The following is an 18338-nucleotide window of genomic DNA, read 5'->3' as shown; positions in this document are numbered from 1 at the left end:
CTAGTAGAGATTGTAGTTTTCCATTGTCTAGGCATCTGGTTTCCTTGGTTACCCCAGACAGATATTCCCAGACCAGAATGGATTCAGGTCTCATAATGGGGTTATATTCAGGGTGTATCTTAGAGGAATGACAGTCTTTCCTGTGAAGTTTCCCGTTGTTGTGCTTTTCCTAACCTGCCCAGCAGGTGGCGCCTGTCAGCCTGTTGCTCCCAACTGGTGTAAGGAGATGGACCACTTCAGTTTCTGTTTTGGATGTTTTTCCCTGGGCTTTTGGGGTCTGTTTCTGGAGGGAAAGCTGGGCCCCACCTCCTTACTCTTAGAGAACATAAACCCCCTCTGGAGTTTTCATCTGCATTTGAATTGTTATCTCTCTGACTCTGTTATCTCCACACCTGTCTGGGTCAGAGCTCTGGGAACTGAACATGGCTGCAACTTGCTCTCTTCTGAACCCCACGGGTTGAGAGAGAGAAAAAGGGACACACAGCCCCCTTTTGGAGCCAGTACATGGCCCCCAGTTTCACTCGTTGGCCAGAGGTAATACCCGGTCTTCTGGGCTCCCCCTCCCAGGTCAGATGAGTCTTCTGGTTTTTTAAGGTCAGTCATCACTAAAAACCTCTGCCTGCTTGTTGGGGGTTTATAGCTTGTATTCAGCAGTCCAGATTTGTTAATTAAAACCCCAGTTGGAGCTCACCTGAGCTATATTTGCTTGCTCCGCTCAGACAGTGCTGCTAGTTTCTACCATAGCGAGATTTTGCAGCTCAGACTGCCAAGGGGGAGGAGCTCTCGGCACGGTTCCACAGCTTTTACTTACAGATTCAATGCTGTGATCTCAGGCATTCCTCCCAATCTAGGTTGGTGTACAATGTGTGGACAGTCACGGTTGTTCTCCAGCACTTATTCCAGATTATTTACTAGTTGTTCCTGGTTGTTTATTAGTTGATCCAGGGGACTGGCTAAATTCTCTATGCCACCATCTTGCCCCTCCTGACTAAGGGTTTTAAAATAAAAACGTGGCTGATAGGTGGTGAAAATGTTTATCACACCCTCTCTTGGCTAAATATGCCTGTAAATGATGAACATTACATCATGGGAACTGTAATCTTATTCCATCTGAAAGTGAACACACAGCAAAAACCATTGCATGATTACCAGAGTAAAATGTACAAAATATAAGCATAATATGTTATACTATGTATGTATTTTTAAGAATATATTTCAATATAAAAAATATATATATATATAATGGCTCAAACCATACATACACACTTTTCTTTGAGTCTTGATTTGTTTTATTGTCAAACTGTAGGTGACAAAGTAAGTTGAAGGAAAACTGACATGGGAATATATTCAAATATGTATTGACCATCTACTACATGTAGAGCACTGTGAAATGTGCTAAAGTGAAGTTTAAAGAAATGCGACATGATTGCTACCTTATAAAAACCTATTTAGATGAGGATATACACATTAATGAAATGGTTAAGTAGGAATGCAAGGAATGAATTGCCAGATGGTTGAACTGTATATATGTTAAAAGTGTTGGAAAAGGTGAGTTCAGTTATGCTGGGAATGTCTCTTCGGGAAAGGAGGATTTGAAATGATCTTTGAGGTGGTGGGGAGGTGGAATTTACATTTGTGGAAGGAAAGGGAAACTCATTCCTTTTGAGGACAACAGTCCTTGCCTGACTTTCAGTTGTCTCCTGCTCTCCTTCCCTCCACACCCTCCAGCCCACATTGAGGAGTGGTGGATCACATGATAGGTCTTATATCTGGCTTTGTTTTGTAGAGCACTATGGCTAGACAGCACTGCCTACAATGCGTACTCTTTTAAGACTGACTCACAAAATGTGTCCTAGGTCACATTCTGTACACATCACCAGCACTTGACAAATACTTCAGAACATATAATCTATGAACATATGATTTATAAGGTCATTTTATAAAGCATTTCAGATGGAAGGAAAGGGGCAGAGGACTTTTAATGCCTGCTTTGTATCAGGAACTAAGCTAGATGTTTTTCATACATTATCTGAATTAATCCTCACAACAATTCTAAAAGGTTGTGATACCAATTTAAAGAAAATGGTAGTTCAGATATGCAAAGTAACTTGCTCACCTTTATCAATGAATAGAGACAAAATCACAATTCATACCAGCTCTGATTCCAGAAAACAGCCCCTTTCTTCTATACCATACTCTTTCTGCAGAGCTAGGAAAGACTTTTTTTTTTCTTTGATCACCAGAAGCATTTTTCAGTGTTGAAGCTACAGACAGGAGGACTTATAAAATAGTTACAAGGTCAAACAAAATATTTAGTAGGCAAGGAATTGTTGGATAGGGCTCACACTCAACCTTTGATCAGGAAAAGAGTACACCTTGCAGTACATTCTTTGGAAAGATTACCAAAGTAAATAAAGGGAAAGTTTTCTGGTTGCCCCAAGCAATCATGAAAACACTATATAGCTATGCGATTACCTAGCAACGTAAAAAAAACATTTTATTGGGCAAATAAAAAGTCCACAATGAAATCAATGTCAATGACCTTTAAGCCACTTGAAAAACACTGAACGTGATAAAGTATAACACATTCTTGATGTCCGTAGACGGAAGGTTGAGAGTCAAAGCTTTTGACATTTTAGTTTACAATAAACCTATTACCAGAATTCCCAGGGAGAAAGAACTGATATTTACTTCAGATAAAAATTAGCTTATTTATATATTGTTGCTGCATATTGTCCAAGAGAAAAATGACCAAAGTATCACCTGATAATATAGCATATCATAAGCATATATGAAACAGCCTTTTAGTAAAATCTGGTTTAACAAAAAAGTCAGGTTACTTTCCATACACATGTAATTTGTTTCAGTCCTAATATACATGATTATATTTCTTGATGATTACAAAAGTACCAAAATTTAAAATAGCCTATGATTCTATGGTAGGAGTAACTCTATAGGAAAAAAAGGCAAGATTTTTCTTTGTGATCCGTAGGTGAAAATATCTCCCTCTAGTGTTCAAAGAAACCAAAAGTGCTCATTTGTGTTTTTTTTTCCAATCTGGTTATGATTAGTAGAAGGTCAACGTGTGGTAATAAAGCAGCATCTTTATTTGTTTTTATGGGAAGTGCTCCATATATAGCTCAGTACTTTCACAAACAAATACCACATGCATGAATTGTCAACCAAAGTTTGAGTTCTTTTATATCTAAGATATCTGCTGTAACTTTTTACTTACTTAACTCTCTTTGTTAAAGGGTCAACAAAATATGTAATTTTTTACTTTCAAGTTTCCAGAAAGAGAAATTGAGAGTCGTAGGGTTTGATCCTTGGCCCACCTTTCTTCTATTATCTACTTATTCTCTCACACTTGAAGTTTTCATCTAATCTCATGGCTTCAACTATCGTCTATCCATGGATGACCCTCTAACCTAAACTCTGACTTCTCTCCTGAGCTTCAGAATTGCATAGCTTCCTGTCTTTTCAACATCTCCACTTGGACCTCTAATATGTGTCTCAAATTTAACATGTTTAGAAAAGTCTTCTTGATGTTCTTGCACCTTCTAACATGCTCCCAACCTCCAGCCTACCCCATTTTAGCTAAGGACCTCACCATCTACCAAATGGCTCAGACAAAAGACCTGAATCATTTTACCTTTTCCTCATTCCTTACATCTAGCCCACAGTAAGTTCTATCAGGTTTGCCTCCAAAATATATTCCCAATTTGTCCACCTCTGTCACCTCCCTCCTAGTTCAAGCTGCCGTTGCTACTTTCCTGACCCACTCCATAGGCTCTTATTAGCCTCCCTGCTTCCATTCTTATCCCATTCCAGTTCATGGTTCTTCCATATCATTGAAATAAAATCCTTCCTCACTATGCTCCTGGTCTTCTTTCAGTCCTTGAATGTGTCTAGCTCATTCCCCATTTGGGCCTTTTCACTAACGTGGCCCATGTCCTGGAAAATTCGTCCCGACATCTTTGAATGGCTGGCTCCCTTTTGTTGTTCAGGTCTCAGCTTAAACGTCTCCTCCTACTCAATTTCCTTGACTGCAGTTTCTCCAATGACCCTGTTTCATTTTCTTTTTGAACTTTTAATCCATCTGAAATTACATACTTATCAATATACTTTTTCTAACTTTTTTTTTTTACCTTTTTTCTTTCCTTTCTTTCTACCCCCCCCCCCCCAATTTTCTGTTTCTCCTTTCTAGAACAAGAGCCTAGGACCTTTGCTACCCCCTAGAATGTCCAGAACAGTGCCTGGCCCATAGCAACTGTTGAAGAAATATTTGTTGACTAAGAAAGATGAGGAAGAACCTAGGTTCAAAAAGAGAGAAAGCATAGGCAGAGAAAAGAATAACAGATTCTGGACTCTGCTTTAAGTGGTATTTTCTTTCTCCTCTGCCTCCATACCATGCCCTATAATAATAACAAGCTGCCACACTGCCTCAAAAGGAACATGTATAACCAGCACTCCTTCCTTCTTTCTACACACACTACAATTTCAAAAGTAGGAGGTAAAAAAAGTAGTAACAAATAACAACATAAAAAATCAGAACTCAGCACCTACATTTGCTTACACAATATATTTTAAAAGAAAATAAGAAACCTTGTAAAATATTCCCTTAGAATCAGCACAAATTTGGGCATGAAATCCTTAAGGAAACATTTGCCTCATGTCTAATAAAGTCATTTTAGCAAAAAAACACCCAAACCATGAAAGGAAACACAGATCATAAATGCAACTGAACTTGATTCTCACAGAAGCAAAATATCAGCAAGTCAATTTCTGTTCTCCATTTGGTTCTTCATATGTGGGTAACTGGGGTAAACAGTTTCTGTTCCCTGACACCTTCTCTTAAAATGGACTTCCATATTTGTATATTAGTAAATCAAAAGCATGCAGATAGCTCTACTAAAATAAAGCACCAAGTGTATAAGAGACCCTATCAAGGACACAAATTATAGGGGTGATAAAATAAAATACCTTTTTATAAGTGGTACAACACTTCTAATCTAAAATTCATTCCAAAAATTTTGAGAGAAGTATTGATTCTTGTTAGGATTTTGAGCTGGCTTTAACCTGAACGATAACAGGGATGACTTTACAGTTTCACTCATCTCAGCACTTGGTCTGGTTGGAGACATTACTGATACTATGAGAATCAGGAACTCAGTCCCAGAAATCATGTTCCTTTTGCTTGTCAGGGATCATGTTAACTAACATATAAAAAAAAAAGTGTCTGTCATTTTTTATAAAATTGTTTTTCCTTCCATAGCTCTGGCAAGGTATCCTACAGAAGACAAATTTAGAAACAGAATTCTGCAAATGAGAAATTGACCCCAGAGGATCTAAAAGTGGAGATCTTGCAGAGGCAATGTAGAAAGTCACAATGCCCCTTTGCTTGTTTATTTAGATTATGACTTTTGAAATTGGGTTGAACGGACAGTGAAACAGTGGAGGACTGAAGAAGGAAAATTCATAGATGGGAAAAGGGTGGGAGGTAAATGGCTGACTTTTTTTTTTTGCTCATCTTTGTCTACTGCTGATACTGGGGATCCATCTATCCCTCACTGGCCTGCTCATGTGGACTATGACCCTTTGTGCAGCAATCCAGCCCAATTTGACTTCTGCCAAGAAACCTAAACTCCTTCTAAACACCTGGGAACTGATGGGACATTTGGCAGCGTTTTGGCAGCCATTAAGCTGGTCATACCTTCACATCGCTTGAGTATTGCCTGTGGTAAATGCCCTTGAGGTAAGTTTTTGTTTCTCATACTCTTACTTTCCAATGCTTTTGGTTCTGCTTGGTGTGGAGCAAGGTGCCACATGGTGCATTGTGGGAACACAGGCTCAGGGCACAACAGACTCAGCGAATGACCGCTTTATTACTTACACAGCACGAAGGTCCAAAAGAGCAGGGGAAGAGACCATCGTGGCCCATCTCTCAGGAAGGGCTGAATGCTCAGATTAGGGTAAATAGATGGCAGCTCTGCAAGCCCCACTTTGTGTCAGAGAAGAGAGTGAAGTTTGTGCTGCTCGAGGGGGTATTTACCCACCCCAGGGGGAGGAGACCCTGCCATTGAGGATTTCCTGCCCTGGTAAGTCTGCTTGTTCCAGTTTCCAGGCTTAAGGCCTGGTCAGGCCTTTTCATTGGACCTAACATTTCCCCTGGGTTGTGGAATGGAAACAGACTGAAACATCACTGCATAATAGAAGAGGAGGTGGGGCGGGAGGTAGGCAAAGGCTGGGAGGTAGGCAAAGGCTGGGAGGTAGGCAAAGGCTGGGAGATAGGCAAAGGCTGGGAGATGGCTGCTGAGCATGTGTCTGTGACTTCTCCAGCACTTGGCTGATTCAATCTTCTACTGCTCTACTAGCTTTCAAATATTTTCACTTTGACCTCAGGTATTAAAAACTCCACATCTTAAATACATTCCCTGAGCCCTCCCCACCACATCCAGGTCTCAATTCAAATCTGTTTCTCCCCTGGAATCTCTGTTTCTTAGTGTCTTTCAATTTTTCCATACTCCAAGTTTGGGAGATGGGGTCTGCAACATCTACCCTCTGTTTTCTGTACATATTCTTACTAATTTTAGGCTCATAGCATCTTTTTTCCTTGTTTTCTCTTGCCTCATTCATTGAAGACTTTGGCTTACAGTTTACCTCTCCATTCTTCTACTTTAGCATCTAGAAGAACAACCACAGACTTCTCAACTCAGTTCCTTGGCTTTTCATGGTCAAAGTCCTTCACTTAAGTCACTCACTTCCGTGGCCACATTCTAGACCTTGTCAACACCTCGAATTGCCCCACTTCTGAAGTCACATGATCAATAATCTCATTCCTATCCTTTGACAGTTTCTCTTAATATGTCAACCTCACTGAGACCTCCACCTACCCCAACTCCTTTTCTTTCTCCCCTTTCAACAGCCTTTTCCCTTTTTACTTACTTCTCTCTTACTTCCTCTATTTTAGATTCTGTGGCTCTTTAATTTAGCTTCACCGTTACCAGATTTTCCATTCTCTTGCTCTGCTGTCCTTCTCTCACACCAGCCTGAGAAATGTACCATGTGTTTGTTTTCCCTGAACCTGAACCTAGTCCTTGAATGTCTTTGGAGATCATCATAGAACCATAGTGGATTGCTGCCACTACTAATTCAGAGGCTTCAACTTCAACTGGACCTTTCCTCTACTTCTTCGATCAGTTGTGCTCTCCATTTCTGCCAAGCAGTTATTTTACCATCTCTTCCTGAACTCTTGTAACATCCTCCTGTGGAAGACTGAGCTATGTACCCCAGAAACACACACACACACACGCACACACACACACACACAAACCAAAAAAAAAACCACGCTCTTTATCTTAATCTGCATTCCTGTGGGTTTGAACCCATTGTGAATAGCAACTTTTCAAGATGTTATTTTTAGTTAAAGTGTAGTACAATTGAAAGATGGCAGGACTTAATCTATATTACTGGAGTCCTTTATAACAAGAAGAAATTCAGACTTAGTAAGAGAAAGCCAGGGAGAGAAGCCAAAAGTAAGAATTTAGAAGGAACCCAAAAGAGAAATGAGAGGACATCACCATGTGACCGGAAGCAAGAGATACAAACCAAGGAACCCCAAGGATTGCCGCAGCCAGCCCAGACTGCTACCACCCCAGGAGAAAGCAAGCCTTCTAGCCTCTGAACTGGTGAGACAGTAAATTCCAGTTGTTTAAGTCAACCCATTGTGTGGTATTGGTCATAGCAGCCTGGTAAAAGGAGACACCTCCTAACAGATCTCTCTCTTGCCCTCAGTCCCACTTTTCTTCTATTCATTCACCTTTCTGAAGCTAGGGTGATCCTTCTAAAATGCAAATGTGATACTACCATTTCTTTACAGGAAACTTATCAATGACAGTCAATTGCCCTTGAAGTCTAAACTCCTTACCAAGTTTCTGGGTCCTGCTTATCTCAGCTTCATCTCCAGACTGTCTCTAGCGCCGTTTAACCAAATCTACCCTCCAACCTTTCAGAAGCATTTTCAATTCTTCCAAAAGAATGCTCCCTCCTCTCAGGCCCTCCTAGATGACCTGTTTTCTGCTTGGAACATTCTTTGCCTGGCCATGTCTTCCTCCTTCAGATTTCAGCTTCCACACCTTCCAAGAGAAAATTAGGTGGTGCATTTATGTTTTCCGTGAGGACTCAACCCAGCACTGTCTCCGCCACCATAAAACTGCTTGTTTTAACCCTCCCTCGGTCGGTGTGTATTGGATTGTTTCTTGGTCACATTTTATGCCTAGTGCTTAGCATATCGCCTATCATGTCGTAGACCATCTGTGAATGTTGGCTTAATTGAATTTTTAAAGGTTCTTTTTCTGTTGTTCTGTGTGGAAGAGTCAAGAGAAGAAAGGGAGCTGGAAGCACACGGATAGTAGAAATTTGTTTACTGGCTCCAGCCTTGGCATGTCTTATTCTCATAACTCCACTAGTCCTCACCAGCATTGTATATTACAATCATTTCATTCCACTAGTCCTCCGGTACTTTCCAGGAATAAATGAAGCAAAACGAGGGGTTAAGACAAAAGTTCCGCGCACTCGGCTCAGTTATAGGGAGGGTCTGGAACACCACTAATCAAAGGGTATTCCTCTCTACCGCAGGAAGAAAGCCACCATCTCCTTCATCTACTCAGCGCTCCCGCTGTAGCCGCTACCACACTGGTGCAGAAGCGCAAAGGAGCGGAGGAGGGCACTGGAGGACGCCCTTGGCGGGAACGCTTCGCCCGCGCGGGTCTATCCCCGGTGCGACAGATGACCGGAAATGGAACCGGGCTCCGGCCTGTTGCTTAGCAACTGACGCTGCCCGGACACTAGACCGCCCGAGAACTGAAAGAGGAGAGAGGAAGCTGCTGGCTGGGCTCTGCAGCGCAGCCTCTCTAGTCCCTGGGGCTCTCCCAGGCAGAAAGTCTCCAGGAGCCGCCCAGGTGTCGCCTCGCAGCCATGAGCAGCGAGCAGGTGAGAGGACTCCTATAGCTAAGGTCGCCGCCGAGACGCTTCCCGCGCATTTCAAATGTGGCTGAAGCCCGGGTCCTCCTGACTCCCCCGGTTGTGACCGCGCACTGTACAGCTCTCTTCAGCCCAATTAGGACCTAGGGTACTGAGCGCTTTCCGCGAATAGTGTGGAATAAGTTTCCTTTCTAACCGTTCGCCCTTGGTGTTGTCATAACAACCAAACATTTCAGTCTAGTGGCGCGCCAGCAGCTTCAATTACCAACCTCAGAAAGCTCCCAACTTGTGTTTCGATGGGGGCGGCTCGGCAGGAGATTACAATGGGTTTGGGCTCTATGATTGGAATGCAAAGTACTTCATATCTATATGACTTTGGACAAATCACTTAGCCTTTCTAAGCCTTAATTTCCCTCTTTTATGCAAAGGGGAAAATCAGAACAACTTTTCCTCTTTCCTAGGGTTATTGCGAGGTTCAAATAAGATATGATACGATAAAATACAATACTATACTATCTTATAGGTGAAAGAGTTTGGTGAGCGGCAAATGGAACATCTTAAGAAAATATCCCTTTGGTATGTAGTAAAAGATGCAGGTTGCAATAACTACTTTTTAGAACTCTTTCCTTATTGAACTTAACTAAGATCTTCTGTAACCAAAATAAATGCAGAATAATGGTCAAACTTTTTATTGCTAGTACAGAATGGGAAGGCTTTAAGGGTGAGCATTATTAAGGCTAACTAGAAAACAACGCAAGCTCTCTATATTGTGATGACTTAAAAGGTACCCTTTAAGCATTCTGGCATTGAATGGAAAATAATAGTTTTTAAGCCTGCCAAATTTGCTTAGCATCTTTCTTTGTTTTGACACTAAACTATAGTTCTTTCCTTTACATTGCTTTATAATGCTTTTTCATAATGTTAGAGTTTATTGGGGAAACAATGGTAAAGATGGTTTAGTCCCCTATCCACTGGGTTGTAGATTACTAACAGAAAAATGTCAAAGCCCTAATTCACTAATTAATCAAAGAAGGAATTAATGCCTAAATGCTAAAGAAAATCTGGTTTTAAACAAATTTTATTGAAATAAGTGTATTAAATAGAGAGCTAAAAAACTGACACTGATTCATGTGCCAAAGTATAATTACTAGTTAATAGTAAAAGAATACATGAACACACACACACACACACACACACACACACACACAAACAAAAAAATCAGGTGCAGGTAAATTAAAAACTGAGCAATGGGCTAATAGACCTTGCTAGTGATTGTTTTCTGTGATATTGTAATGAGAGACTTTTAAAAAGTAACATTTGATATCACAATCAATATTAATTGACAACACCTTTGCTAGATAACAGAATCAGTCTTTGGCTTGATCTTTCTTTTTTTAATGCAATTTTATTGATATATAATTACATAACATACAATCATTCAAAGTGTACAGTTGTTCGCAGTATTGTCATGTAGTTGTGCATTCATCACCACAATCTTTGAACATTTTCTTTACTCAAAAAAATAAAGATTGAAATAAAAAAGATCACCCAAAATATCCCATCCTCCTTCTTCCCCCCATTGTTCATTAACTTTTTAAAATACAGTTTAATTGAGATATATTCACACACCCTATAGTCATCCACAGTGTACAATCAGTTATTCACAGCACCATCATACATTTATGCTTTCATCACCAGAATCAATTGTTGAACATTTTTCTTACTCCAAAAGAAAAATAAAAGCAAAAAAGGACACCTAAGTCTTTCCATCCCCTCCATCCCACCCTGTTATTCTTCATCTAATTTTTGTCCCCATTTTTCCACTCATCTGTCCGTAAAAGATAAAAGGAGTGCGAGCCACAAGGTTTTCACAATCACACAGTCACACTGTGCAAGCTACATGGTTAATTACAGTCATCTTCAAGAATCAAGTCACTGGGTTGCAGTTTGACAGCTTCAGGTATTTCCCTCTAGCCATTCCAACACACTAAAAACTAAAAAGTGATATGTATATAGCGCATAAAAATACCCTCCAGAGTGACCTCTCGACTCCATTTGAGATCTCTCAGCCACTGGAACATTATTTTGTTTCGTTTCTCTTCCCCCTTTTGGTCAGGAAGATCCTCTCAATCCCACAGTGCTGGGTCCAGGCTCATCCCCAGGAGTCGTTTCCCACATTGCCAGGGGAATTTACACCCCTGGGTGTCATGTCCCACGTAGGGGGGAGGGTAGTGATTTCACTTGCCAAGTGGGCTTAGAGAGAGAAGGGGCCACATCTGAGCAACAAAGATGCTTTCTGGGGGTGGGGGTGGGGGGGTGGGATTCCTAGGCACAATTATAAGTAGGCTTAACCTCTCCCTTGCAGCAGCTAGCCTCACAAGGGAAAGCCCGAAGATTGAGAGCCCGGCGTTGGCTTGATGTTGATCTTTAGCCTGTGTTGTTGGCATTTAAAATACATGTTTATCATTTTTACAGTGGTATTTCTGAATAGCTATTATTTCATGAAGACCCTAACTTACCCATCTGCAACTAAAACCATTAATTAAAGATTCACTTGCAATTTAGTTTTAAGTTTCATTTCAACTTTATGAAAGTGATTTTGGGAAGTAACACTCCCCCGCTCCCCAAAAGGAATGTCTATTATTGAAGAGGCAGTGGGGTAGGATTATTTTCATTCTTTATATAATATTTTTAAACAGCAGAGGGCTGTCTTTCACTGTTTTGGTTGATTTCGTCATTTTAAAACTCGTTACTTTCAATAATGCTAATTTAGAGTGAAGTTTTCTTTTTGAAAAGGATGAAAGTTTTTGTAGTTTAACCAAAAACAAACAAAATGGATAAAGTTTTTAGAAATGTCATTTGTATTTGACATTTACTTCTATATTCATTAAGTTTGAAAAAGTGAGCGGGTGGTAAAATCATATTTGCTGAAGGAGATTTTAACATATTCATCTTTTTAGTGTGAGTTTGAGAGTAACATGGCATTTTTCAGGAATAGCAATACACTGTCTCTTCTTTTAAGTTAGGTATTTGGGAGAAATATAAGCCTTTTGCAACTGCTCGTTTCATTTTAAGAATCAATTAAAATATAAACAGAATAAGTCATTTTGAATATCAGTTGAAGAGCTTTCAGGGGCTTAGAGATACAAATGTCCAAGGACCAGGAGGCTCCCCACAAATCTACTATGCACTAGGTTGGAAAGAGGAGAGCTGCCAGCCTATCTCTACCCCAGCACTTTCTCCAGCTGGAGAATCAAGTAGTTTTGCATTCATATGATGCTCATTCCCTGTTTTTCTTGATCAGATAGTCTTAATTCCATGGCCTCCTAAGGATATCAGAGAACAGTTGGATGTGTGGCCAGTAGATAACAACTATAATTTAAAACATGTGGCAACTATATTTAAATCAACTGTAATAAATTTGAGAGAGTATTGTTGATTTAACCAAACATCTTCATAATCTTATTGTTGATTTAACCAGACACATTCAAAAATTCTGGCCATTTGATCAAACTTCCATAGGTTTAAAATATCCCATCCAATAGATAAATTGTTGAAAATCAGCTAGATAAAAAGAAGTGCAAAGTCAGACTAGTTAAGGAAGACCTAGACTCTTTACAATTTTAATTTTGGTAATATAAAATTGTATTAGTTTTGATCCCAACAGAAAACAGATGACGTGGTCAAAAGGATTTAACTAAAGAAAATTTATGTAGAGACTATATGCAGAGGTGTGGGCAAGGTTAAAGGAACTAACAGGGATGATAAGGTACCCAAGAATTTATGGCAGTAGGAAGTTTTTACTGTTCCTATGCCTGATTGGGCAAAGAGACTGAACACCATCTAAGAACCTGATGAGTGGTGGGGGCTTGGAAGGCGGTTTCCTGGCAGGAACTGAGCATGGAGGAACTCAGCCACTATCAAAATCATGGGGAACAGGGAGTCCTAGGAAATAAATGTCCCAACCTCTCTCTCCTGTTTTCCTGTCTTCTACTGGTGCTTCTCATTGGCTGATCCCCAGGAGAAGTCAGAGGGTTGAGGGCCCAGATGGTGCCCCTACATAGAATTCATCCTCTGTACAGAGCAGGAAGAAAGGGATGGACACTTGATCTGCAGGGGCAAACAAAGAATAACCAGCACAGAAATTGTTATAAATAGATACATCTTGCATACATAATTCCCTGTTTATAAATCAGTTGGGATTAAACATTTGTAAGTCAGTAGCTTAGTTCCTGTGGTTCATTTTCCACTTGAAATCTTTATACCTAAGAATAAGTCTAACAAAAGACCTTTATGAAGAATATTACAAAACATTTTTGCATGAGGCACTCACCATGATCTGAAAGAAAGAAAGAATGAATGAATAAATAAATAAATAGTATTTATGAGAGGAGTCAATATCATAGGGATGTCAGTTTCCTCAATTATTCTAGAAATTCAATGTGTTTCTATTAAAATCCCCAAAAGTTTCATGCAATGTGGATTGTATAATTTACAAGGAAGAGAAAAGGGAAAGAATATTCATGACAATATTTAAGAACAGCAAGGTAGAGGGAATTGCCTACAGATTTTAAGACCATTATACTGTCATAGTAATTTAGACAATGTGATAAAATTTGTCTACAGTTATGTTTACACCAATGAAATAAAATAAAGGGACAACACCAGATGTGCTCATATACATGTATTAAATATAGACACTTTACATATATACACGCATACACGCCCAAGAATATTGTGTGTATGTGTCTGTATAAAGTAAAATACATGCCAGAGGATGTTCATTGCTGCATGTTTTGTAATAGAGAAACATTGGAAATGTTCATTCATAAGAAAATGGATAATTTGTGTTATGTTCTTATGGTAGAGTATTATACAGGTGTTAAATCAGTGAGGAACTTGTATTAACGTGGCTAAATTTCAAAAACATAATATTAAAAAATATCAAGTTGCAGAAGGATACAATTGATGTGATAGCATTTTTAGAAAATTCAAAGTCATGCAATAACAATATCTTAGTTTATTTAATGACCATATTTATATAATAAGTAAAATTAAAATTTGCACAGGAATGATAAATACAAAAGGCCATGGTGGCAAAGTGTTAGGATTGATAGTTAGGTTGAAGATACATGGGTCTACATGATACTATTTTCTGTAGTTTGAAATTTTTCATTATTTTCAAGAGAATGAGATGTGAGTAAATGGAGGAAGTGCGCACTGCAACTTTCTCTCTTATCCCTGTGTTTCTCCATCTCTCTCTTTCCACAACTCTCTCCTCTCTACAACCCTTTAGGCCAGGGTTGTAGCTAAGATCTGATGAGAAGATATTAGATTCAGAATATATGTAGTGGGTAGATCTCACAGAATTTGCTAGTGTATTAGATGTATGGAGTGAGATAAAGGGAGGAATCAAGAAATGGCCCTAGGATTTTAGCCTGAACAACTGTGTGAATGATCATACCATTTACTGAGTTCAAGACAATTTGGGGAAGAACTGGTAAGAGGTGTGTGGGTGTTTGTCAAACAAGTGATGTTTTTAAGTTAGAGAGGTCTATTACACCTCCTAGCAGAGATGTCAAGCTGACAGTCAGTTATAGGAAATGTGAGTGCTCACGGGAAATGTTAGTGCTGGAGAGATAAATTAAGGAGACTTCAGTGTATGGAAGATATTAAAATGTTTGGACTTGATGGAATCAATTAGGAAGTAAATATATCTAAGGAATGAGGCATCTCTATCACATAAGGATCAGAAAATGAAAAGAAACTGGCAATGGAGATTTAGAGAAGTGTCCACTTAGGTAGGAGAAGCATTAAAAAAATAGTCATTCTGGAAAACAAGTGAAAACAGTATTTAAGATGGAGAGAGTAATCAACTGTCAAAATGCTGCTAAGAGATTGAGTTAAATGAGGCCTGAGAATTGACCATGGGAATTAGGCAACATGGAGGCTATCAGTGCCCTTAACAAGAGTGTTGTGCTAGGAATGAAAACTTGATTGGAGAACATTCTGGAGAAAATGCGAGCAGGACAGTGAAGAGAACTCGAATAAAGCACAACTCATATTATCTGTTTTATACATCAAAGTATCAATCTCTACAGATCTTCTTTCTTACATGGATGAAATTCCTACCGTAGAATTCTTCTCTACTGCAAAAGGATAGAGGTACTTTTCTCTGAAAGTTACTGCTAAAAAGTACAAATATTACTTATGGCAACTTGAGGGTGCATTGATTTGAATGTCACCTTAGATAGTGGAGCATTCTGGAAAATACATGAATTTTTAGCCATGGAGAAGGGAGATGGAGCTGATAAGCACTGGACACTAACTACATTCAGATAAATTGCCAGAGAATAGCATGAATAAAAGGGTTTGCACACTTTTTAAAGCTTTCTGATAAATAATTTGGGAGTCTATATCCTTTATTAACTAGCAATGAAGAAAACAATTCTAAGAAAAGACATTGAGAAGAAAAAAATATCTTTTATCTTTTGAGATTTTTTCACATGTAAAATTTACCTGTTGAAAGTGTATGTGGTTTTTAGCAGTCACCCTCCATTCTCCCTCCCACAAGCCTCTGTCAACCACTAGTCTACTTTCTTTCTGTATGGATTTGCCTGTTCTGAATATTTCATATAAATGCAGTCATATAATATGTGGCCTTTTGTAACAGGTGTCTTTCACTTAGCATAAAGTGTTCAAGGTTCATTCATGTTGTAGCATGCATCAATACTTCATTTCTTTTAATGGCCAAATAATAGTTTATTGTATGGATAGACGACGTTTTGCTTATCCATCCATCAGCTGATGGATATTTGGGTTGTTTCTACTTTTTAACTGCTATGAATAATGCTGTTATAAACATTCTTGTATAAATTTTTGTATGGGCATATGTTTTCAGTTCTCTTGGTTATATACCTAGGAGTGGAATTTCTGGATCATATAGTAATGTTATGTTTAATATTTTGAGGAACTGCCAGACTGTTTTCCAAAGTGGTTGTTCCATTTTATATTCTTACCAACAATATATGATGTTTCCATTTTCTCCACATTCTCACCAACACTTGTTTTTGTCCATCTTCCTGGTAATAGCCATCCTACTGGGTGTGAAGTGTGGGTTTGATTTATATTTCCCTAAAGACTAATGATATTGAGCATATTTTCATTTGCATATTGTCCATTTGCTTACCTATCTTCTTTTTGGCAATGTGTGCCTTACTGTAAAGTAAACAATCTGTAAAATTTGGTTGAGTGAAGAATTTTAGCATTAACAAGATAATATTTTGTTTTTCATATAGGGCAAATCAATCAGCAAAGAAAAATCCAAGACACCAGTAAGATTTTTACCACAATTGTCTACGGTAATGTACCTAATACACTATACTTTTTGCTCCTGGAATTTTGTTGTTTACTGGTTTTCAAACTTAAAAATAAGTTACTGAATTTCTGGTTTTGAGTCCAGAATTTGAATTTGAATACTCCATTTGACTCTTTTCTTGTAGAGAAATTCTATGTGGTTCATATCTATGGAAAATAAACTTTCTCAATTGTCCAGTTATAAACTATAATTTCATAGTAGGCATGGAACATATTTTAGAATTCTGGATAAAAGAATTGCCAAGAAGGACTAGCAGAGAGAATATCAGAGTGGGAGTCAGGAAATGGAGGTTTGGAGTACAAACTGTCAAAAACTGTCACTTACCTCTGTGGGCCTCAGTTTCTGAGTTTGAAAATGAGAAGTGTGTTGAGGAGAGGTCTCTTGCAGCACTGAAATGCTGTGCTGTAGAAGATTCCTCAGATCTTAGCAACTTTTTTCTCTATTATGACTGTAAATTATCATTGTCCTGTGGAAGAGGAAGTTAACAGACATTTTCAGTTGATAAAATGTGGGTAAATTAGATTTTCTGTAATAAATTTTACCATCTAGTAATTATGTTGAGTTTAAAGTCACTGAGTTATCCTCTTGTGAATCCTGGAGGTTGAGTTTATGTTGGGGTTCAATGTAAACATTATTTGTTTTCAAATATATTTTAAAACTTCAGAATGAGCTTTATAATGGAAATTTCATTGCATTATAATTAGAAATGAGGGACTTTTTTTGCTTAGAAAACTTGAAGGAATATTCTTAGGTGGATGATCTTGAAAATTTCAAAATACATATTTAATTGAAAGCCTGATTGTATTGATAATGACAAGAGTATCACACCAAATTTTATAAAATAGAATCATAGCATGTTTTTTTTTTAGTTCTGCAAACAAGTATCTTCAAGTTTATAGTTTAAAAGACAGAGACCTAAAATGAATAGATATTTTATTTCCCTTTTATATTTAACAAATTTTAAAACTGAGAGAAGCAAAATATTGCCCATAGATTTCATGTGTGTATTTGTGTGCAGGTTGATAAGTATCAGCTTAATTTCAATTTGCTTGCTGAATAAATATTCATTGGCAGAGATGAATAAAAATCGTTTTTAGTCAGTGAAGCATATAATCATCTTAAATGCTTTAAGATTTAAAACCTTATACTGTGCTCATATTTGGTTGTATCTTTCAATTTTTCTTCAGTGTTCTTTGAGTTTATGTCTTTTAGGGAAATCATATTTTAACAAATTTTAAAAATGACTCCTTAATTTTTAAAAATCTATTTTCATCTGACTATCAAGGTTTGTACTTGGATAAAGTTTTCCAGTGGTGGTTAATATCTAGAGTGATTTTCATCACAGAACTTTGTGCTTCTAGAGCTGACTCTCATAGTAGAAATGAAGGGTGACATGGCACTGGGGGTTCCCAGCGACTGTGAGCAGGTGACTTGATTCTCACCCTTCTGCACCCTCACTTATAGCGTTCCCACAAATCTTATATCCTTTGTGCAGCAAGATGAGAGTGCAAGAATGGAAGGGCAGATGGAAGGATGGAAGAGCACTGACTTTAAAGTTGGTTAACTTGTTTTCCTGTGAAACAGATGCCTGAAACCAGGACTTGTGTGCAGGTAGTTGATTTGGATGTGATCCCAGGAAGGAGGAGTAAGGGACTGGGAAGAGCAAGCACAATTGAGAAGATGAAGAAGACAATCAAGATCCATTATCAAGTTGGTTGCCTCACTAGACAACTGGGGTGACCCTGCCATGACTTTCTGAGGAACTTATAAAATGCTTCCTGGAATTTTCCACCTGAGGATGGTCTGGGAGTAGCATTTTTCTATCAGACCCCAGCTCCTATTGCTTGAGGTTGTTGTGAAGGATGTTAACTCCCACCTATTTCTGGCTGCTAACGTGTGTGTGCAGAGTGGGCTGCCCCTAGAGTGGTGAGCTGTGGAAATGGAGAAACCCCAGGTAGAAAGCAGAAGACATGTGCTT

At 38.6% G+C, this 18338-nt stretch overlaps 1 protein-coding gene across 5 annotated transcripts in view; it reads left to right on the top strand.

Moving 5' to 3' along the window:
- Positions 1–7685: 7685 nt before the first annotated feature.
- DNAH7 (dynein axonemal heavy chain 7) overlaps positions 7686–18338 on the top strand; it is a 371530-nt gene continuing 360877 nt past the window's right edge. For all 5 annotated transcript variants that reach the window (XR_005218999.1, XM_037850664.1, XM_037850667.1 and 2 more), the window contains exons 1-2: positions 7686–8991; positions 16281–16343. Coding sequence is in view for 4 of the 5 variants with exons in the window: in XM_037850664.1 (XP_037706592.1) it covers positions 8977–8991; positions 16281–16343 (78 nt within the window). In the remaining variant the exon portion in view is untranslated. The remainder of the gene's footprint in view (positions 8992–16280; positions 16344–18338) is intronic.

The sequence above is a fragment of the Choloepus didactylus genome, chromosome 9, assembly GCF_015220235.1.
Source record: "Choloepus didactylus isolate mChoDid1 chromosome 9, mChoDid1.pri, whole genome shotgun sequence".
In the NCBI taxonomy this organism is placed as follows: Eukaryota; Metazoa; Chordata; class Mammalia; order Pilosa; family Megalonychidae; genus Choloepus; species Choloepus didactylus.
This window is presented reverse-complemented; position numbering and strand designations above follow the sequence as displayed.